Source organism: Echinops telfairi, unplaced genomic scaffold (assembly GCF_000313985.2).
Source record: "Echinops telfairi isolate 266 unplaced genomic scaffold, ASM31398v2 ScPeMD7_23;HRSCAF=83, whole genome shotgun sequence".
In the NCBI taxonomy this organism is placed as follows: domain Eukaryota; kingdom Metazoa; phylum Chordata; class Mammalia; order Afrosoricida; family Tenrecidae; genus Echinops; species Echinops telfairi.
In genome coordinates this window covers 4,668,907-4,692,025 of record NW_022103920.1, presented here as the reverse complement: position 1 = coordinate 4,692,025, position 23,119 = coordinate 4,668,907, and the positions used below count along the sequence as shown (strand labels likewise).

Here is a 23,119-nt window from a genome sequence, read left to right as displayed (position 1 = left end):
AAAAAAAAAAAGAAAATACCTTAAATAGCAACAACAAGAAGTTAGTCTCAGAAACCCCCCCAGGGGCAGTTCTGCCCTGTCTGGCGGGGCCACTAGGGGTCTGCATGGACTCGATGGCTGGGTGTTTGGTTCGGTGTGCAGCAGGCAACACAAATGCCTAGGTCCGGTCAGTGGGAGCTGAAAGAAAACCAAGCCCAGCAGCCACCGATTCGGTTCCCAGATATTTATTACACCAACACAGCCCAGGACTCGTACTCAGTGAGCAAGACAGAACCCACTTCTGCCCCCACGGGGCTTCCATTTCTAATAAGGAGGCCAGGCCTTTCAGGTAGCCGTCGCAATGAACCACGGGAACAGAAGTGAAAGGACAGACTGGGGAGTGGACCTGGGACGGGGAGCAGGGCACCCTTGCCTAGCCTGAGGCCAAGGGGCATCATCATCCTCCCAACAGCCTCCTCACTGAGGTGGGATTTTCTACCTGACACCCACAGGTGAAGGCCAGCTACAAAGATTGATGGGGCGGGGGGCGGGGCAGGGGGGTGGGGCGGGGCGCAGACAGGAGGCTCTCCAGGAGCCAACGCCATTCCCCATTCCGCTTGCTGAGCTGGAGGCCAAGGGACAGGAGCAGGAGAGGAGCCCGGAGAGGGCCAGGAGTCAGCTCGCGGAGGCTCTTCCTTCCACCAGGCAGCAGGCTGTGGCGGGAGCTGCATTTTCAAAGAGCTTCTGGGCTGCAGAGTGAGTGACAGCCCAGAGAGGGGCAAGGCTGCCTGCACGGAGCATGCTCTGGGCCCAGCCCTGCAGAGCAGGGGCGGGATGGGGGGATGTGCCTGGAAGCCTGGCAGTAGGGTTGCAGAGGCAGGGACACGTGATGGATGGCCATGATTTCTAATGTTCCATTGATGCAGAACCGCCTTCAACACACACTGTTAAGTGCGGGACAAAAGCAAGGGTTCCTTTTCTTTAGACGCTGTGGGCCACTGCCTCTGCATTGGCTCTAGATCCAGGGCGACCTTCCCTACAAACAGAATGAAGCCCCTCCTGGTCTGACGTCATCTTCCTGATTGGTGGTGTGTGCTTGTCCATTGTTCCGGCTACTGTGTGGTGTTCGCCCTTCCCACTGAGGGCTCCCTCGGCCCTTTGCTTCACCAAACACGACGCCCTTTTCCAAAGATTGATCTTTCCTGATAACATGTTGAAAGGGTGTAGGCCAAAGTCTTACCATTCTCTCTTCTAAAAAGCACGCTGGCTGTCCTGCCACAGGACAATTTGTTTGTTCTTTTGGCAGTCCGTGGTACATTCACCAATGCCACCATTTGAATACATCCATTCTTCTTCTATTCCCCTTTGTCTACAGTTCAGCCTTGTTCACATGCCGATGGGAGGAGGGAAAAGACCGTGGCTTGGGTCAAGCTCCTTCTGGCCACCGTATGTGTCTTTAAGACAAATTTGAGGGGGCTTCAAAACGTGAATGGAAAAAATCCTCTTCTCTTTTGACTCCATTTCCCATGAGCTTCATGAAGTTCCTTCACGTACACATGCATATGTTTGGATAGCACAGCATCTTTTGGGGGAGAATAAGCCAAGAATAAGCAATGAATGATTGAGGCAAGATAAGAAAGCTTAGATTCCCTGTACAGTGTAAGTACATGTGGTTGAATCATTGAATTTCCTCTAATAATGTCCCTATTACAACAGCACGAAACACTGCCAGGTCCCGTACTATCTCACAATTGTGATGTTTGAGCTCGTCGATGCAGCCATGTGTCAGAACACCTCCTTGAGGGTCTCCCTCTTTTCTGAGGACCCTCTATCAAGTATGATGTCCTTCTCCATGGACTGGCCTCTCCTGATACTATGTCCAAAGGACATGAGATGACGTCTCACCAGCCGCATTCTAAGACATACCCTGGCTTGTACTTTTTCTACCACGTAGCTGCTCTTAGTGCGTCGCTCTGAAGTGGCTTGTGTGTTGCTGTGGGGCTGGACGCTCTGTGTCTGGTATTTCTGAACCCAGGAGGGTCTCCCAAAATGAGCAGGTTTCAGCAGAGCTTCCAGACTAAGAGCAGATTGCAAAGAAGGAATAGGCTCCCCACTTTGGGGGAATTAGCCACTGCACCACGGCAAACCTCATGGACAGCTGGAAACACTGTCCGATCCTGAAAACATCACGCAGAGAAGCAGAGCATTGCCAGAGAGGAATCGTTGTGATGGTGGTGCAGGACCGGCCGGTGTTTCACTCTGTCGCACAGGAGGTCACGGTGAGCCGGAACCGGCTCAACGGCACTGAGCAAGGCTTTTTCCAGGAAAGATTTGTTTGTTCCTCTAACAGTGGTTCTCAACCTTCCTAATGCCGTGACCCTTTAAGATAGTTCCTCAGGTTGTGGTGACTCCCCCAACCATAACATTATTTTCGTTGCTACCTTAGGACTGTGATTTTGTTACTGTGATGAATCGGACGACCCCTGTGAAAGGGTTGTTGGCCTCCCAAAGGGGCCGTGACCCACAGGCTGAGAACCGCCATTCTAGTGGTCTCCGTGGCATGTTCGGTGTTCTTCATTGACAACATACTTCAAGTGCATCGATTTCCCCGTGGGCTTTCTTCACTGTCCAAATTTCATGTGCCTATGAGGTCATTAGAAATGCCACGGCTTGGGCCAAGGGCACTGTGTTAGTCTAGGTACTTTGGAGAAACAAATCCACAGCGGCTCAGGTATAAGAGAGTTTTATGTAAAGAAAAGGTGCATCATGAAAACATCCCAACCCAATGCTGCCCAAGCCCACAAGTCCAACATTAACCCATTAACCCAACACCAGTCCACAAAGTCCTCCACCTCACAAAACAGAGGCAATGATGCTGACTGCAGGAGGAAAGCTGAGCCAGTGAACGAACAAGCATCTCAGCACCAGCAGGGGTCTCCACACAGCTGCTCCAGCACCCAGGGCTGCATCGGGATAGGTCCATGCGGCTTCTCCTTGGGGATGTCTTGTAGGAAGTCAATCTTGCAAGCTGAAGCAGGGAACTACTAAGGCAGCTGCACCCTGGTGTGACCATCACAAAACAAGAGACCCGAGAACTAGAAAGGCGAGGCTCACCACCCATTTATCCCTCTGCCTTTCAACCAGCCCCACATGTGATTATCGGCCAGGCTGGCACAATTAACTCACTCAGGCACCTTAGTCCTGAAAGTGACATCTTTGCTCTTTCACATCTGGAAGGGGCCTTGTGCAATGGATTTGCCAAACGCAGCGTGTTGTTTGATTTCTGGCCTACGCGTATGGACTGTTGATTATGGCTCCCAGAAGGATGACTTCGTGGCAGCCCTCAGTTGCTTCGTGTCTGTTGGTCCAGTTGTGAAGACTTCTCTGTTTTCTTTATACTGAGTTGTCGTCCACCATGAAGGCTGTACGCTTCGGCGTTTACCAACAGGGGTTACCAGCAAGGGCGTGCCATCCGCAGCCCGCAGGTTGTTAATGAGCTTTCCTCTGATCCTGGCACCACATTCCTCTTCCTATAGCTCCTTGTGGCTGGGTATGTTATAGGCTGTCTAATTAAGACTCACTGGTTTTCAAAGGACGTGCTTATGGAGTAGAATTTGCAAGACTTGTGTCTCGCCAACATGAGAGTTGAGACAAGAGTTGAGTGCTTGGGTGCAGGCAACTCTGCCTGCCCTGCTGCCTCAAGCTGCCCCGGGGATCCGGGGGAGAGCAGGTTTGCTGAGGAAGCAGAGCTGTCCCAAAGGGAAACAGCCGAGTTTTCAAATGCAACCCAACCCAACCCACTGCCACCGAGTCAAGTTTAAAGGTCTAGAAAATTCCAGGTAGAGCCATCCAAAATGTGCCTGGGCTGATGCTGCTTGGAGGTCAAGAGTCTGACTGGAGCTGGAGACAGGGCGTTGGGGACCTCAGCTTGGGTAAGTCACAGAGTGAGGGAAGCAGCCGGGTTTGTGGACCCAAACGTTGGAGGATCTGATATGGACAAGAAGCATGGGTGCCAGAAGTGGGGAGTGGCTGATGACCATTGCATGGTACAGAGCGTTCAGGTAGGCCCAAGACTGCCCGAGACCTGGCTGCAGGTGGACTGCCTTGCCCAGGGTGATGTCTGCGGCATGGGAAGGCACGTCCAGCTCAAGATGGGCTGAGGGCTCAGCCGGCCGATGGGTAGGCGTGGGTTACTGTGCGAAGTCTCGCCTGCGTAGGGAAGTAGGGCAGGGTTGAACAGAGACACGGTGGGGAGGGTGGACAAAAACCGAGCAGGAGTGTAGGCCGGCCATGACAGCTGGTGGAGAGGGGGAAGTTGTGATGGACATAGGTCCCATGTCTGAGACAGACTGACACTGAGACAGAACAGGACCTGGATGCAGAAAGGGGCGGAGCTAAAACTGCAGTGGACATGTTTGCATCATGAAAGGCGATGAAGCCAGACTGGTGACTGAACCCGCTTGCCCATCCCCAGGGTCTGTGCCTGTATGCATGTGAGCATGCATGTGCAGGAGTGTGTATGCACGTGTGTGTGCGCATGTGCACCTGTCAATGCAAGTGTGTACAAAGTATACACATACACAGGTTCCATGTGAATGTGTGCCTAAGTGTGTCTGAGTGTGTGCATATGTGACCCTGACCCTGACGGATGGGCACACCGCTGTGTGTTTGGGTGTCTGGCTGGCGTAACCACCAGCTGCCTCTTGGCTTGTCCAGACCACTGCTCCCTTGAAGCGGACATGGCCTTGGGGTAAGGACAGTGACAGGGACAGAAAGGGGTGTCGTGACTGTGGAACAAGAGGGAGCTGCCCATGAGCCATTGCTGTGGATGCTCTGGAAGCTGGTTCCCAAGTTCCCTCAGAGGGTGGCCCTGCCCTGCTTCCCCCCACAGCTCCTCACGGTGCAGGGGAGGGGAGGGGACGGGAGACACGGAGGAGGTGACTGGTATCCGAGGATCCCCTAGTGGAGGAGTAGGAGGCCCCCATGGGAGAGAGGAGACTCTACTGCAAGCTATGCCAGGAGGCGAGTGGGATGGGCGCACTAGCAGACCACGACCCGCAGAGAACCAGGAGAAGGAACTACTTCTTGAACTTCCTAGGTGGGTGTTGGGTCTCTGGGTGCGAGATCCCAATCCCTGGGGGAGTGGGACACTGAGAATGAGCCACAAGCTCCCGGCCACTCTGGCTCCTCCACACTCCGCCACATGGAAACCAGGCTGTGTATCCCCGCAGGGCAGAAACAGACACGGCCCAGGGATCTGTCCAACTGCTCCAGCTGGGCCCAGGAGTGCCCAGTCCCACACCGGACACCTCCTCATCCTGAGGCCTGGAGATCCCAGAAACTGGGGAGCATGCTGTCCACGGGTCTTCTCTGACATGCGGGTGAGATGCAATTCAGTGAACTGTTCACCCCCTCCCTGACCCACAGGCGCAGAGGGGCTGGTCCAGGTAGGCCTCTCCCACTCTGCTGGCCCCTCGACCCACCTGGGCTCAGGCCAGGAGCAACGAGGTCCTCGTCATATGTGGTAGACGTTCTCCTCCCCGTCCCTGTCATTGTCCCGCTCATCCAGGTCCAGCCCCAGGTTCACATGCCCCAGGGTGTTCTGGCGGAGGATCTCCCAGCCGCGGTGGCTGCTGCTGCTGCCAGAAGTAGTCCTGGACAGCGACTGGGATGCTCTGGCTAGGGCTCCGCTCGCGGCCGCAGAGGGCAGTTCTCCAGGAAGCTGCTCCTCGTCTTTGTCGGGAGCCTTGAAGGCTTCCACATAGCGAAGCACACGCAGAGGGTTCTGGTCGTGGTGGGTCTCCACCCTGGTGGGGGAGGGCAGAGGCAGAGTTGAGTGAGCCCCGACCCATGACTGGGAGGGAGAGCCGAGGGAAGCAGGGAGGCCATGGGCAGGCAGTGGGATGGAGGGGGGCGGCGGGTGACCAGGACCCAGGGTTCGGGCTTGGATCCAGGTGTCTGCGTGCGGGTGAGAGACAATGAAGCCAGGGAGCCAAGGAGGGGTCATGAAGATGAGGGGAGACACAGCTCTGGAAGCTCATGGGAGAGCGCGCGGAGGCCAGGAGCTGGGTGTGGGGGCGGAGGACAAAGCTGGACCGGGATGTGGGAGGGGACATAACACAGGCCAGGCCTAAGCCTCTGTCAGCGAGCCTGTGTAGGTCTGTGCCTGGCCCACACAGCGCTGGGCCTTCCCTTCCAGTCTTCTGCTCCACGACCTGCCCCGACAGCTATCAATCACTGTGTCCCTTCACTCAGAGGGTCCAGGCTGGGGTCTCAAGAAGGGAGAGGGAGGCAAGCACATGGTCTCATGTCCCCGGGCCCAGCCGGCCTCCCATGGGCCATTGCTCACTTACCGCAAGTACCAGCGGTCCCCCAGCCCAAACTCGCGCCCACAGATGCCCGAGTGAGGCCACAGGCAGCGAGGTAGTTTCCGTTCCAGCATCACTGTGGTGGCCACCACCTGGAAGAGTCCAGAGGCAAAACTCAGGCCTATGGGGTTCAGAGGGCCGGAGCCACTGACAGAGAAGACAAGGACAGTGGGCCAGGGCTGAGGATGGCGGTCTGTCCTCTCCCCGTAGTGCGTTCCCCATCCCATAGTCTGTCCCCACTTCATCTTATACCCCTACCTGACAGTCTGACCCACCCCCCTCACTTGTCCCCGCTACCCCCAACCCCCAATACGCTGTCAGGATGATCCTTAGAGGCAAGGACCTCGGACTTCGTCTTACATACTTTGAGCATGTTGTCACGAGAGACCAGGCCCTGGAGGAGGACACGGTGCTTGGTTCAGTGCAGAGGCGGCAAAAAAGAGGAAGACCCTCAAGGAGATGGAGTAACATGGTGGCCGCAGCCATGGGCTCAGGCATGGAAGCATTTTTGAGGAAGGGGACGGAACAGGGACAGACGGTACTTTGCTCAATCGTGCATAAGGTGGAGACGGGTCAGGCCAACTCAGCGGCATCCCAGCAACAACCGACTGTGCCCCCACTCCAACATCCGTCCACCAAGAGAGGAGAGGAGACGGCACCCTCTAGGCCAGTGGTCCTCAACCTTCCTAATGCTGCGACCCTTTCATACAGTTCCTCATGTTGTGGTGACCCCAACACATGACTTCATGACTGTAATTTTGCTACTGTTATGAATCAGGTGACCCCTGTGAAAGGGTTGTTCGACCCCCAAAGGGGTTGCGACCCCCAGGTTGAGAACCGGTGCTCTAGGCCATAACCAGAGCCAGGCACTGGCAGCTCGCTGAATGGTTGCGGGGAGGGGAGGGAAGAGGTGAAGAGAGGGTGTTTCACCTGCTCATCTTCAAGGGAGCGAGTCCTTCCAAACTGAGCTCGTTTCTTGTTTCATGGGAAGGCACAGACCCACTCTGGGTTTTCAAAGCACTGTATCAAACCGGCTCTGTGATCCCGGTGGAGAGGGACTGCAGCTCTCTGTTCAAGGACTTTGCAGCAATTAAACCCCCTCCTCCTGAGACAGACTGATGGATGAGTCAGAGAGGGGCCTTCCTGGTGGCTCGTCACGGGCGGCGTCTCTCCCTTGCCCAGCTTTCCTCCCATGCATGACTTAGAGGAAACACAGCATCATGCCTACCACGTATACCTGTGGCACACATCTGAGATGGACAGTGATAGGAGCCTTATCAAGATGACCTCAGCAGACCAGACTTCTCGTCTACTGCCAGTAGTGTGGGATTGAAGGACACTGAGTGGAAGGCCTTCCGTTTATGCTGCAGCTTAGAGGAGAAGGACCTAGGCAGAGGCGCTTAGCTGGGGTGGCAGGAGTGTGGAAGGGGTGCAGGGGCGCTAGGTAACCATAAGCTTCATTTTCTAGAAGGCCTGACTGAACGTTCAAACCCGAAACCAGACTCCCTACCCTCGCATCCATGCCAACTCATAGGGACCCTAGAGGACAGGGTAGGGCGCCCTTGTGGGTTTCTGAGACTGTCCCTCTTTATGGGGGTAGAAAACCTCATCCTCCCATGGAGTCGCTGCTGGTTTCTAACTTCTGCCTTGAGGTTAGCAGCCCAGTGCATGACCACTGCCACAAGGGCTCCTGACGCAACATCAGGTGGCACGAATAGTGGACTAGCATGGCTCCTCTTGGTAACACATTGCTCCATCACACAAGGACCACTCTAACTTTGAAAAGAGCGGGATCTATTTGGGCGTGGACAGAGGGTGCGATCAGGAAGGACTGGGGCAAGGGAGGCTTTAGAGTTGAACCCAAACCAAACTCACTGCCATTGAGCCCATGCTGACTCACAGTGATCCTACAGGACAGGGTAGAACTGCCCCAGTGAGTTTCTGAGGCTATATACTCTTTTATAGGAGTAGAAAGCCCCATCTCTCCACCCCACTTGGAGTGCCTGGTGGTTTCAAACTGCTGACCTTACAGTTAACAGCCCGATGCTTAACCACTGCACCACCAGGGCTGCTAGTTGAAAGAGCTAGCAGTCCTCAAAGCCGGCCTCAAGCTCTTCCATCTCCTCCCATTCTTGCCTCTCCACGCCGGGCTCCTCTCAGCTTCCTCCCAGCCCAGCAGGACTCTGCCATCCTCGTCCCTTCCTTCCCTGGGTGGTTCTCCTCCTCCTGTGTCTAGAAGATGCTGTTCACGGCCTCTTCCCACCCCATCCCTCAGCACCCACCGCCTTGTGGTAGCAGAGCTCATCCTTCCCTGGGGATCAGTCCACTGGGCAGAGTAGTAGACAGACCTGTATGCAGTCAGTTGATGTACTGTCACCCAAACTCACCACCTCCCCCAGCACCTCCACCACTGCCACCACTGCTCTACCACGAGCACCACTGCCACCTTGACCATTTCTCCTGTCACCTCCATCACAACCCCAACCCTCATTACCACTACCACTGCCGGGATTTCTGCCACCGTCATCGCTGCCCTGCCCTTGGGGAAGAGTCGCTCTTCGAAAGGCTGCCATGCTGCACAGCACCAGGGGCACACTGAACACATGGCGGGTCTACATGGTGCCACCACTGGGATGGTGCAGTGCCAGGGACCAGCTCCTTCCCTGGGAAGTCTGGGGGACTGATGAACCCTCACGGTGGGTCCACACGCCATCCTCCATGCAGCCAGGAGTCCTTATGGACACAACCTCATCCTTCATCTTTACCTGGCTGACTCCTCACCACCTGTATGACTTCATCTTCAATGTCACTTACTCAGAATACAGTTCCTCCCCCTCCAGGCAGACCACTCCCACTGTCTACCCCCCGCTCAGTACACCATGTGTTTCTCTCAGGGGCCTTTGACTACTGTCGGTGAACAGCTACTTGTAGGTTGTCTGTTCGTCTGTCTCCAAGCTAGACAGCAAGTACCAGAAGATCCTAGACTGCACCTGCTGTGTCCACCCTGCGTCTGCAGCTCCGAGGTAGACTCTGGCTCCTCCGTTGTCCTTGGTTGGGCATTCTGAGGGGCTACATGCTGGGTGTATCTGAGTGTGGGAAGGGCGCTCATAGGGAAGGGCCGGCTCTGCTCAGAGACAGAGGGAAGAGGAGGGAGGAATGATGGGAGCACAGGAAGTACGGGTTCAGCCCAGTTCAACATGGATCTTTCTACCAACATAAGCTTTCAACATCGGGAAAAACTCACCGGTCACCAACCCTGACCCATATCCCTGAGAGAATCCATGCCTGTTCAGTCCTCAGAGGAGCCGCAGTGGCATTGTGGGTTCCACCAGGGACTGCTAAGGCATGCTTGGTGGATCAAGCCCACCCACCAGCTGCTCCACGGGAGAGCAATGAGGCCATCTGCTCCTGTAAAGACTTAGAGCGTCAGAAACCCTACGGAACAATCCTTCCCTGTCCTGTAGAGGCCTTGAGCTTGGGCTTTGATCAGTGTCTGAGAGGATATTGAATGGCTCTCTGGCCAACAGAGGATTATCAAGCTAGGTAGGAGGAGGGTGGATGGTTGGTGTACAGGGTACACATCGGGCTGCTAGCTGCAGGGCCTGCAATTTGAGACCACAGGAGAAAGATGGGGCTTTCTGTCCCGTGAAGAGTCTTAGTCTCAGCAACCCACAGGGCAGTCCTACCCTGTGCTACCAGTCAGCCTCCACTCAATGGCAGGCAGGGAGCTTGATTTTGGGTTTCATGCTCTGTGGGGACCACTTGAGCTCCCTTCCAGCTCTCAGATTTGATTTGTCCATGATGGAACCAAATTTAAAAAGATGAAAAAGCAACAGGGACCCAACAGGATTCCAACTAAAAACCAGAACCAGCAAGACAGGTCTTCGCTCCCACTGGGATCCAGGCTCGCTCCTGGGTTGGTCTCCTCTCCTTCCAGGACCCAAGCCCTCACCTCTTGCTGCTGCGCCACGATGCCATCCTCCTTCCCCCTTCTGTCTCTCCGGAGGTATCGCCCCAGGTTGGCACTCAGTCAAGACGAGGACTCCCCTGGTCACACTGTCACTCTCGTCTGAAGGGCGTGCTATTCCAGATCCCACTTTGACATTTCTCTCCATCCCTGTCCCATAGCAGGACCTGTTGTCCGTGACCATCGAATAAGGCCCACGGTGCCCTCGTTCATGCCCAATAGATTGAAATGCTGCCCAGTCTCATGAGGCTTGGTGCATTCCAGCCCATGGAGGGAGCTGGTGTATCGATCCATCTTGTTGCGGATTCCTCTCCTTCCCACAGACTCTACCTACCTACCCACGCAGGACTACACCTCAGAACTTACCTGGGCCCTCCAGAGCTCATCCCGCTCATGGGCCACCCGCCAGTGGGTGTCGCCCATCATGGCGATGAAGAGGTTGAGCATGAGCAGTGTGGCGATGATGGCGTAGGCACAGTAGACCACGCTGAACATGAAGGGCAGGTCCACGTCGTAGTTGGCAGGGCCATCGATGACGGTGAGGAAGAGCTCAAAGGTGCTGAACAGAGCCATGGGGTAGTCGTAGAAATGGCCCAGATTGGTGGGGTCCTCTGTCTGGAAGATGACGTAAAAGGCTGCCCAGCCCAGGGCAAGGGGCGTGGGGACAAGGGAGCAGAGTCACACAATGAGCAGAGACCTGCTGGGCACTCACCCGACCGTTAGCACACAGACCTCCACCGATGGATTTGCACCCCCAATGCCCTCCAAAGTACAGCGGTGTGCATGTGTGCACGGAGGTCACATTTTACCTCTCAGATGGCCCCGGCCTAAAGTCATCAACTGGGGTCATGGGGATGCTCGGCCATTGAGCTGAGAGAGAGAGAGAGGCACCTAACTGGTCTGGGTGTTTTAGGAAGCCATAGGGTTAAGAGGGAAGTTGTTACAAGAAGGCATGGCATCTCCAACGACGTTAAAGGGCTCGCTGCAGGAACAAACTGAAAGCACTGGCTTTTGTTGTTGTTGTTGTTGTTGTTGTTGTTTTTAATCTCCATGGCCCCTGGAGATGGCCATTGGAAGAAGATCATGCCTGTGCAAACTGGCATCTCAGAACAGTGGTGGAAGCTTTAAGATCCTCCTCTGAGTTATGGCAAGGTCGTCCTGCTCCAGGAGCAGAAATGGGGTCTATAGTCAAACACCACTTACTTACATATGGGAAAAACAAATAAACAAAAACAAGTGTAAGACTGAGAGGAATCAGTTCAGGGGGTTCTCGGCATAAGGGGTCTCCCGAAACTGCCAAAAAGCAAAGCAAACAACAAACAAAATGCACCACCCTCTCGTCAATTCTGAGTCACAGAGACCCTGAAGGACTGAGTAGAACTTCCCCCTTGGGTTTCTGAGACCATTCATCTTTCTTTGCAAGCTTAGACAGCCTTCTCTTTCTCCTGCAGCATGCCTGGTGGGTTTGAATTACCTGCCTTAAAGTTAGAAGCCCAACAAGGAATCTACTCAGTCACTGTGTCGGGTATAAGCTGCACAAGGGTAGGTGCAGAGGGAGGGGGTGGGGAGAAAGGGTGGAGGAGGACTCATGGAGGTGGAGGCCCAGCAGATGACCCCAGATGGACCCTTCCCTTCTCAGCCCTTGGTGGGTGTTTCCTCTGTTGTTCTGTGGGAGCAGCAGGATCAGTGGCCCCTGTGCCCTGTCCTGCTCTGTTAAAGTTGGTGGGAGGTCTTCAAAGGCCACTGAGGACACCCCCCTTGTCTTACGCATGAGCAGTGGAGAAACGGGGGGCTGGTTGAGAGCTGTGGGCCTTCCTCTCGTCCGCTCAGCCCTTCTGCAGCCCATGTCCCCCTGGACAGTCTCTCCTCCTCCTTTCTGCCCACCCCACCCCCTTGGCTCTGGCTCGGTCTCTGCTCTCTCGTTCCTTTCTCTCCTCATCTCTGCCCCGCATCACCTTGACTGAGTCTCTGTTGCCCCGGCTCTCTTCACAGCGCCTCTTCCCCAGATTTCCCCTCCCATTCTTCAGACTCTGCCCCTGTGCCTTCTTTTTCTGACTCTCCCCTTTTGCTCAACTTCCAATAGGCACAGCTGGGGGAGAAGAGCCCTGTGTTTTACTGGATGCGTTATGCTTCTTCTTCTACTTCTGAACTACAAAATGTAGGGGTGAAACGTAGCGTCCCTTTGCCCACACCATCCTCCAGGGTCCACAATGGGCCAGTCTTTCCTTCTCTCTCTCTCCCTTCGAGACCTCGCTGGACCTCGCTGCAATGCAGTTGGCTCAGGGATTTGGAACACACGGGGTCTCCCTCTCACCTACCCTCAGTGGGGCAGGCCCTGTGGCGATGGGTGCATTTTGGATGCACTGTTTTGGAAGGGCAAACAGGAACTAAAATCTGGGGTGAGTCTCTGGAGACCTGGGTCTGTTGGTCCGTGGAGGAGGGAGCGGAACTCTCACCTGAGGCGAAGCCAAGGATGACCACGGCCATGAGCCAGCAGAATCGCATCAGATCTCCAAAGATCATCTGCCAGAGGCGGAGAAGGGGAGAGAGCGGGGACGAGTCCCTCTCTGCCTGTCCCTGACCAGCTTCCCAGCAGATCAGGCTGCCCCCAGGCTCCACCAAGCAACCCTCCAGCAGTGGTTCCCCTTAGGCTCTTACAGCCCTTCCCGTGGTTGACCCAGAGATGCTCAGGGGAGCCACGGACCTTCTGGATCATGATGGTGAAGGGGCCCAGCATCTGGAACCCTCGGGCAAAGTACATGACGCTGCACCAGCCCAGCACCAGGGCTAAGGACATGGGCACCTCCTCCCCGTTGGTGTTGGTGAGCCTCATGACCATGATGACCAGCACCAGGCAGGCGTAGGTGACGCTGGGGAAGAGCGGAGGAGGGCAGGGTCAAGAGGATACTGAGAGAGACACACATACCCCATCTTAGACCTTATCCCCAAAAAACCCACCCATGCTGCTCTCACATCCACTTAGGGAGAGCAACTCGGGTGCAGGTCCGCTGAGGTCTGGACGCTAGGGAGCAGTCTAAAGAGCTGGAGGAGTCCGAGGGGAGGGGATGCTGGGGGAAGGACACACTCACATGATAACATGGAATGGACCCCCGAGGATGGTCTGTCCAAAATACCGAGTGGCCCCGACTCTGAGGATGTCTGGTATCTGAGGCGCAGCCCAGAGAAACAAAACAACACAAGCTTTGAGCTCCCTGAAGACTGGCTCTTGGGCTGGGATTCTGGGCAGAGGGCCTCACGGGAACCTGCCCGCATCTTACCTCAATGAGAAGGATGATCACAGCGCCCAGGACTGTCACCAGCTCCCCCACCAACCGGACGCTATCCTGGTAGGTTGCATAGGCCTCCTGGCAGAGGGGGGTGGGGTTGGGGTTTCGGGTTCGGTATGCTTTCAGGTGAATGGAGAGCTGAATCCTTTCAGGAAAGGGTTCTGTATGGATCCCAGCGTCCCCCAAAGGATATACTGAAGTTCTACATCCCCTTCTCCCCACCCCTGTGTATATGGGATTCATTTGGAAGTAGGATCTTTGAAGATGTAGTCAGTTAACACAAAGTCCCACTGGAGGTGGAGGGTCCCATGCCAGTCACCGTCACGTCCTTACAAAAGAGGAGATGAGACGCAGGGGGGAGATGGCCACCCGAAGACGGAAGCAGAGTTTAGAGTGACCACCAATCCTTCTCAGAAATGAGGAGAGAGGCGCAGGACCGCTTGCCTCTCAAAGCACCCCAGAAGAAATCAACACAGCCAACACCCTGAATCTGAACTTCTGGCCTCCAGAAATTTGAGACAATAAATTTCTGCTCTCAGAGAGCCACCCAGTTGGTAGTCCTTTGGAGGTAGGCCTAGCAAAGGCAGTCCGGGTCTCGGGCTGCCAAGGGCTGTCACAACTGATGAACGACCTTCCCTGCCACCCCCACCCCCTGGTATTCCCTATTGTGGCCAACTCTGTTGACAGAGTGCAAGTCCATGCATTCAAGGTTCAGTGTAAGTTCCTCATGCAAATGGCTGGCGCTTTCCCCCGGTGAGTCACCTCTTATGTGTGTGTCTGCTTTGTGGGCTGTTCATAATGTGTGTACGGAGGAGCTGGGTTCACATTCATTCTCAAGAAGGCTGAACCAGCAGGAAGGGTCACAATGGTTTGGGGTTCAGGCGGGGCCAGCCTCACCAAGGGGCAGTGGGAACGTTTCAGGAGAGACCAGGGCAGGAGTGGCCTCGGCATGCCTGGCAGACCCAAACAAACAACCATGACTAGACTTCAGTTAGTTTTTTGAAAAAAAGATTGACCATCTGTAAACTTCCCTGAGGCTTATCTCCCTTGAGCAACTTTTTATTTTATCATGCCATAGAAAAAAAGCTCCCTCCGCCCTCCCACACCCCTTCCCGGCTTCCAGCACAGCGGACTTCTTTTGGTGGCTCTTGTTTGGTTTGTCTGAAGCTGCTATAATGGACTCTCTGCGCTGCGGGAACCCGCTCCATTTCCATCTTGGTAACATTAGCACATGCGTCCTCTGTTGTCCTCCTGGTGAGAGTCAGGTAGCTGGGCATATGGTTGTTGCTGTTGCTGGCCGCCATGAACTTGAGGCAGCCTCCAGGCTACTGAGTGTAACTTCCCAGAGGAACTTATTGGCTGGAATCTTTGTGTCAGTCAACACCAGGCCTTTCTCCCGAGGAGTGCCTGGGTGGTCCTGAACCACCAACCATTCCATTAGCAAGCAAGCAATTAACTGGTCTCCTATCAGGGATCCTGGGGAGGAGTTCATGAATAACAAAAGAAGTCTAAATTTTGGACAGAGAGAGAAGACAACAACGCCCAACAGCACTATACTGTGCATGTGTCTATACAACATTTTCAGATTCCTTTTAAACCTCAGTGTGTTGGCTGCTGAGCTTTCCGAAAAGATCATCCATCTCCCCTGGGCTCAGAGAAGAGAAGGAAGTCTACAGATGGCCAGGAGCACTGTGAGGCTTAGAGTGCTACTAGTGGCTGGTGGGAAGGTAGCATCAGTTTTCCACCAGGGAGTTTTTAAACCAAGAGCCCCAGGGTACTGTCCAGATGGGAAGGTGTAACTCCCAGCACCAGACAGCAGTGGGGCCAGTGTGATTAGTGAACCTGCCTGCTGAGACTTGTCCGCATCAGTTCCTTGTCTATCCAGAGGATCCCTTTATAAGTGGGAATTCCCTCAGCCCAGGTCACCTTTGTTTCAGCTGCCCCAGCCACTCCCTGGTCACAGCAGAGAGCCACAGGCTGGGGCAGCTCTCCTAGACCACTGCATGACCCCATTGCTGGGGGCCCTCGATTGTGCTTCTGGCAGAGCTGCCTCATACAGTTTCCTAGGCTGTAAGTGTCATGGGAGCAGGTGGCCAGGTCTTGCTCCTACTGAGCCACTCACTGGATTTGAACCATCCACCTTTGGGTGAACAGCCAACTGTGCCACCACCAGGGTTCCTTACCAAACCCAAACCAAACCAAACCAAAACGCATGGCCATAGAGTCGATCGGACTCACAGTGGTTATGTATTGGGCTGCTAACTGCCAGGTCCACGGTTTGAAACCATCAGCCGCTCTGTGGGTGAGAGACAGGGCTTTCTACTCGATCCAATGGTGTCTTTGTGAGTCGCATGGACTTTAGGGCAGTGCGGGCTTCATTTAGGACTGTTGCTTGTTGACCGGCCCCCTGGAACTCTGTACGCTGCCATCAAAATCACAATGATATTGGACGCCTGGCCCACTGGCTCTTTCCAGGTCAGGGGAATCTTTCTCTGGAGCTCCGAGGGACAATGGAACCTCTCAGTTTAGAGTATATCCTCTTTGTGAAATTGGACAACAGATGTGGGGATTGCATTTTAACACGTGACTTCTGGTGTCTGCCACACTGATAAAGAAAGGGTTCCCCCCTCTGTGAGCATCCTAGAACAACCCCCAAGCCTGCCTCAGTGAGGGAGTCTCACCGTCAGCACTGTAGAGCATTTGTCTCGGAAATTCTACTCAAGCTCCCCCTTCTCTCATGGGAGGTGGCTCCATGGCTTTCTTGGTGTGTGGCCCTCATGGAAAGGTTTGGGGGGGGGGCGGGGTCCATGCTCTTTGACAAGGTGAGTCAGTCAAGACTGGCTCTCTCTCTTGAATCCTTGCCCCAGTTCGAGACACTGCCAATGGAATGCAAGCCCCCGCCATCTACTATCTAGACCACCGGGGGCCATTTCTCCCCTCTCAAGTAGGGCCCCCATCTGGACTGATCTTTCTGAAATGCAAAGGTTATCACTTGCCATCTTTCATAGCTCCCAGTGCCACCGGATTCAGGCAGGAGGGGAGATGGGGTGGAGGTCTTTGTCAAATGCTTCTTCCTCAGTAGAAAGTGTCTGAACCTGATTAGCACCTCAGTCAGCCCAGTGGCCAGATACCAACAAGTGAACCACGAAGCTGTTGCCAGAGTGGATTCTGACTCACTGACCACCTGTTGGGTGGTCAATGGAGAATATTTTGGAAACTGATGTCCAGGTCTTACTGTTGAGGAACCTCTCGGTGTGTTTGGACCTCTGGCTTTTTGGTGGGCAGGCACCCAATGTTGTTAACTAACCGAACCTCACAGGGCCAGGATAGGGGGACCTTTAGTCAGCCAAGGGGTATTTGGATATTTATAGCATCATTCAAGGGTCATACAAAATCTTCAACTTAAAAGTTAACCTGCTCAGAGACTCACTGGGACAGTTCTACCCTGTCCTCAAGGGTTACTATGAGCTTGATTGGAGTGGATGGAAGTGATGTCCCAGGTGGTTGAGGGATAATGTCCTGCAACATAAAATGACAATGATGTCTCTAAGGTGAATCAGAGTCATATATAAACCACAGATACGTAAGTGGATTTTGGGCTTGTTCTTAATTTCAGCCCAATCTAAGAATCATTAGTTATTATGACCCGGCCCTGCTTGATGCTTGTGCTCATGAAGAGGTCACGGAAGACATAGGGCGATGGTACAGTGTGGTGAAGAAACTAGATGGTTCGCAGTTATCAGAAAGAATAGCATTGGGGGTTTAAAGGCTTGTTTTCAAGAAAGCAGCCCTCTCAGTGAGGCATCAACTACATCCACATGGAAGAAACACAACAGCCTGTGTGATCAAGGACTTTAAATAATATAATCCAAATAGACAAGAAGGAACGGTGTCAGAGCTTAAATTGGATATGGATATCAGAGCTTAAGAAGGATATGGATGACAGTGGAAGCCCAAAATACATTTTCAGGGTCCACACATGGCTTAAGCTTCCGATTAATCCCCTCTGACCATAGTTGAGGAATGTGAATAGCCCTGCTATCAGACAGGGAGTATTGTAAAGGCGGTTATGGCAGATGTAGTTAGGTCAAAATCTAATATCTCATCATTTCATTTCCCGTTTGATCCATTTAAAGCTGTTTCCCTTAAAAAAAAACTAAAAAAACAAAGGGGAAATACACGAGGATTAATCCCCAGTGAATCTCCTCTGACCGTGGACCAGGATATGAATAGCTTTGCTATCATGCAGAATGGACTGGAAAGTGGGTTGTTGCAGATACAGTTACATTAAAACTTAGTGCCCGATCATTTGATCTCCCTTATGATCCATTTAATTTTGTTCTAAGTTTTAATAGCTTTTTACTTTCTTTTTGATTAAGATCTTTATCTGTCTTACTTTGTTATTTTTGTTCTTAAAGTGTTTCTGTATATGAAATCTAGGATAGGTAAATCTACAGACAGTGGCTGGATTCGTGGTTCCTTGAGGGTCTGGCAGGGGAAGATGAGGGGAAATGGGGAGCAAATAACAATGCCTACAAGAAAATGGAAGACGTTCCAGCAAGATAGAGACTGAGAAGCACATACCAGAGGGACTTCACAGAAATCACCACAGCAGAGCAACTGAGAGGGAAAATCAACACTGCCAGGTCACAGGAGGAGCATCATAAAGAAAAGTAGACACAGATTCACTAGGCTTTGAGGAGCTGTGGGCTTTTGACTTACCACTGTGGAGGCCAATAAGGCTTAACCTGAGCCCTGCCACAGTCTTGGCCAGAGACAAGCTCCTTTGGCTGGCCCAAGAGCTTTACTACAACAGAGCCACAGCTTTCCACCACCTCTGGGAGAGGTTAAACCCCTCCAGCCCCACAGTCAGGCGATCGGGGCTTAGCTATACCTTTACTTTTGTTTCTCTCTCTTCTCTCTTTCCTCCCACAGTCTGAAATGGCTCAGTTTTTTTTCTTTTCTTTTCTCTTTCCCCTCACATGCTACATGCCACTGCCAGGCCACTCCCCCTCACCTAGGGTAATTACGTCCACCCTCCACCTAACTGAGGCAGTTCCCGCCCTCTGTGGTATAACATGTGGTTGGGGAAACCCTGCCTGCCTTCCAATGCAGGGGTACTCACACCTACCCTCCAAGACCCTTTAAGTGGCTATAGGAACTTCTGCCCGCTCTTTGGGGAGCTCCACTTGGCTGGAGGAATCTCTGCCCACATCCCATGGCACTCCATGTGGCTGGGGGAAACCCTGCCTATCCTCCACCAACCCACATGATGGAGGGAACTTCCTCCCACCTGCCATCATGCCTCACACAGCCTAAGCCAGCTCTGCCAACACTGAAACATTCCACACTACAGTGGGTACCTCCACCCAGCCTATGCAGCGATCTACTCCACTAAGGAAATTCCGCCCACCATCCGTGGGGCTCTACACCAAAGCAGACACACCCAACTGCCCTCTGCAGCATTCCCAAAGCAGCAGACACCCTGGAACACCTTCTGAGGGGCCTCAAGCTGCCATGGGCCACACCACCATGGCTTCCTGTGGGATCACCCAGTGCAGTGCCATCCTCAGAGGGCCACAACCACCAAACCAGTGTCCCCTGGGAGGATTATCAAACTTTCCCTCCAAATAACAGATACTGGTTGGGTGGGGGAAGAGTGAAACCACAGGATAAAGCAGTAACCCCACCCTACATTTCAATTAGCAGCAGGTAATTCGAAGAAGCATTCCTATGAGCCCCCCAAAGAGAGAGCCCAGTGCTCTTCAAATCTCTGGAATATGGTACTGGGCTCCTGAAAACAACGCAACACAAACAGCAATCAGTCCCTACAACCTCAACGAACACCAAGAAAAATGAAAGGATGTCAGAAGATTTCCTGAACCTAGCGACGTGCATAAAAGAAGCAGACATTGATCTGCCACAGAAAGAAATCTTTAGAATGCTTCTGGGAGTCATACAGGATATGATAGAAGCAATACAGAAAAAGGATGAAATGATAGAGGAGATGAAGGCCATGCACCAAAGGGAAATACAAGACCTAAGGGAGAAGATAAAAAAAGCCAGTAGCAAATTCACAGACTTTGCCAAGAGACTCGAGGAGGCAGAGAATCACACCAGTGACCTAGAGGATAGCCAAGCAGACTTAAACAAATGTGAAAAAAAAAAGGCAAATAAGATAATCAGGGAAGCTGAAGAAAAACTGAGAGCCATGTCTGATGCTATGAAGAAGAACATCAAAATAATTGGATCACTGGAGGAAGACACACAAAGAAGTCAACAGCAAAAATAGCGAGGGAATTCTTGGAGAACAACCTCCCCAGCTTAATGAATGAAACCAAGGCAACCATTCTGGAGGCGTAAAGAACACCTGCTAGACTGAATCCCAAGATGAAGTCACCACAGCATATCATAGTTAAACTATTCAATTTTGAGGAAAAGAAGATCATGAGAGCAGCTAGGGAAAAACAAGCAGTCACATATAAAAGGTATCCAAATAAGAATATGCTCAGACCTCTCGCCAGATACTATGAAGAAGAGGAGAGAGTGGAGTAACATATTCCAAAAATTGAATGAAAATAATGCAAACCCAAGAATACTCTACCCAGCCAAATTATCTATCAAGGTAGATGAAGAAGTAAGTCTTCCCAGCCAAGGAAAAACTCAAAGAATACATTAAAAGAAACCCAGTCCTACAAAAGATCCTTGCCAACCCATATGGGCAGAAGAATAGCACTCACCGAGCTTAAATAAGAGACCGCTACATAGAACAGTCCCACCCTGAAGTCAACAAAGATAAAAAAGCCCCCAAGATAACATTGACTCAAGGGTGGAAAGACGGCAAGAAAGAGACACACACATACACATGCACAACATACTGACAAGGAAGGGAGGTAGAAAAAAAACCAACACAAAAGGTACAATATGACATCACAGTGTCCACATATGGATGTAATAACTCTGAATATCAATGGACTGAACTCAGGCATTAAATGGCAGAGGCTAACAAACTGGTTTAGAAAACACAACCAGTCAATCTGCTGCCTACGAGAGACACATCTTAAGATTACAGACAAAAATAGGCTGAGAATCAAAGGCTGGAGAAAAATATACCAAGCAAATGGCACTTCATAAAAGCAGGGGTTGCAATCCTAATCTAGGACAAAATTGATCTCAAGGTACAAGCCATAAGAAGAGACATTGCTCAAGGGAGCAGTAGACCAAGACCCAGTGAAGCATAATAAAGATATTTATGCCCAATGAGAGACCCATGGAATCCATCAATCAAACACTCTAAAAGATGAAAAAAGAAATTACAGGCTCAACAATTATAGGAGATGAATTTAATACACCACTATCCAAGAAAGATAGATCACAGGGAAAGAAGTTTAACAAGATCTAAAAATTGCAATTAGACGACTTGACCTGACAGATATTTTAAGAACTCTCTGCCCAAATTCCAAAAGTTCACATTCTTTTCAAGCCTCCATGGAACATACTTGAAGAAAGACCACATGCTGGGACACAAGTTGAATCTGTGTTAATTCAAGCACATGAAGATCATACAGATTTCTCTTTCTAACCACTGTGCCATAAGGCTGGAAATCAACAAAAGGATGATTAAGAAAACAAGGGCAAACAATTGGAGGATGAATAACTATCTATTGCAAAAGGAGTGGGACTGGTCCGAATCAGAGATGAAATCAAGAAGTTTCTAGAAACCAATAAGAATGAGAATACTACATTCCAAAACCTTTGGGCCACAGCAAAAGTAGTTACAATAGGAAGTTTGATAGCAATACATGCACACATGAAAAAGGAAGAGAGACTTATGATTGATGTGCTGACATAAAACTTAATGCATTTAGAGCAGAGTCAACAGGATTATCCTACTAATAGGAAAAGAAAAGAAATAATAAAAATTAGGGCTGAGATTCATGAGAGGGAAATCAAGGAAACTATGGAAAAACTAATGCAGTGAAAAGTTGGTTATTGAAAGGATTAACAAAATCAACAGACCTCTGGCAAACCTAACCAAGGAAAGGAAGGAACAAATTTCAATAGCAAGGATGATTGATGAAACGGGACATTGCAATGGACTCTAATGAAATCAAAAGGATAATTACACAGTAATACAAAAGCCTGTACTTCAATAAATTCAACAACTAGGAAAACCATGGACAAATACTTGGAAAAACAATCCCTCCTTAGATTATCCCAGATGGATGTCAAGAATCTCAACAGACCCATAGCTATAGAAGAAATAGACATGGTTATCAAGGGATTACCAACTGAAAAATCTCCTGGACCAGATGGCTTCACAGGAGAATTCTACCAAGCATTCAGGGAAGAACTGACACCAATCCTACACGAACTCTTACAGAACATAGAAAAAAGACGGCAAACTACCAAACTCTTTCTATGAAGCTAGTATAACGCTGATGCCTAAATTGGACAAGGATCCCACAAGAATCAAGAACTAGAGACCAATATCCCTAATGAACAGTGATACAAAACTCCTTAACAAAATACTAGTCAATAGAATACAAAACTATATAAAACAAATAATTCACCACGACAAAGTGGGATTCATACCAGGGCTGTAGGGATGGTTCAATATATGAAATACCATTAGTATTATTTGCCACATTGACATAGAAAATTATAAGAACCACATAATAGTGATAGATGTGGAAAAGGCATTCGACAACACTCAACACCAAATCCTGTTTAAGCCACTCTAAAAGATAGGAATGGAAGGAAAATTCCTCAATATAATACAAGCTATATATGAAAAGCTAACAGTCAACGTGGTAGTCAATGGAGAAAAGATGAACACAATCCCACTGAAAAAGGGGACCAGACAAGGATGCCCCTTGTTCCCACTCTTATTTAACATCATACTGGAAGTCTTAGCTAATAGCATAAGACAAAGAAAAGACATAAACAGTATTTGCCTGGGGAAGGAAGAAGTCAAACTATCATTATTTGTCAATGATATGATTTTATGTATGGAAAATCCCCAAAGCTCCACAATGGGAGTACTGGAAGCAATAGAGGAATATGGCAGAGTGGCAGGATACAAGATCAACAAACAGAAGTCCATTGGATTGCTATGTACATTGGACACAACCACAGAAGAGGAGATCAAAAAGGTGATACTCTTCATAATAACCAAGTACAAATGGAAATATCTAGGGATATACCTGAGTAAAAAAAACAAAAGATGTGTACGAGGAAAACTACAGAACACTATTACAAGAAACCAAGAGTGACCTCAACAAATAGAAGAATATCCTATGCTCATGGATCGGAAGACTCAATATAGTAAAAATGTCAGTTGTGCTCAGGTACTATATAAGTTTAATGCTATCCTGATGCAAATACCATCATCTTTCTTCATCAAAGAATTGGAAAAACTGACTACCAACTTCATACGGAGAGGAAAGAAGCCCAGAATTAGCAGAGAATTCCTCAAGAAGAAGGACAACGTGGGAGGGTCTGCTATATCTGACTTT

The 23,119-nt window shown here is 51.2% G+C and overlaps 1 protein-coding gene across 1 annotated transcript in view; it reads right to left on the bottom strand.

Moving 5' to 3' along the window:
* Nucleotides 1-547: 547 nt before the first annotated feature.
* The window catches only part of TRPV5 (transient receptor potential cation channel subfamily V member 5), a 44,168-nt gene continuing 21,596 nt past the window's right edge, over nucleotides 548-23,119 (bottom strand). Inside the window, exons 9-16 of the mRNA XM_004714006.2 lie at nucleotides 13,593-13,679; nucleotides 13,404-13,480; nucleotides 13,019-13,184; nucleotides 12,771-12,837; nucleotides 10,681-10,949; nucleotides 6,333-6,439; nucleotides 5,463-5,786; nucleotides 548-1,561 (exon numbers count right to left, since the gene is read on the bottom strand). Of these exons, the coding sequence (XP_004714063.1) occupies nucleotides 5,495-5,786; nucleotides 6,333-6,439; nucleotides 10,681-10,949; nucleotides 12,771-12,837; nucleotides 13,019-13,184; nucleotides 13,404-13,480; nucleotides 13,593-13,679 (1,065 nt within the window). The 3' untranslated portion in view covers nucleotides 548-1,561; nucleotides 5,463-5,494. The remainder of the gene's footprint in view (nucleotides 1,562-5,462; nucleotides 5,787-6,332; nucleotides 6,440-10,680; nucleotides 10,950-12,770; nucleotides 12,838-13,018; nucleotides 13,185-13,403; nucleotides 13,481-13,592; nucleotides 13,680-23,119) is intronic.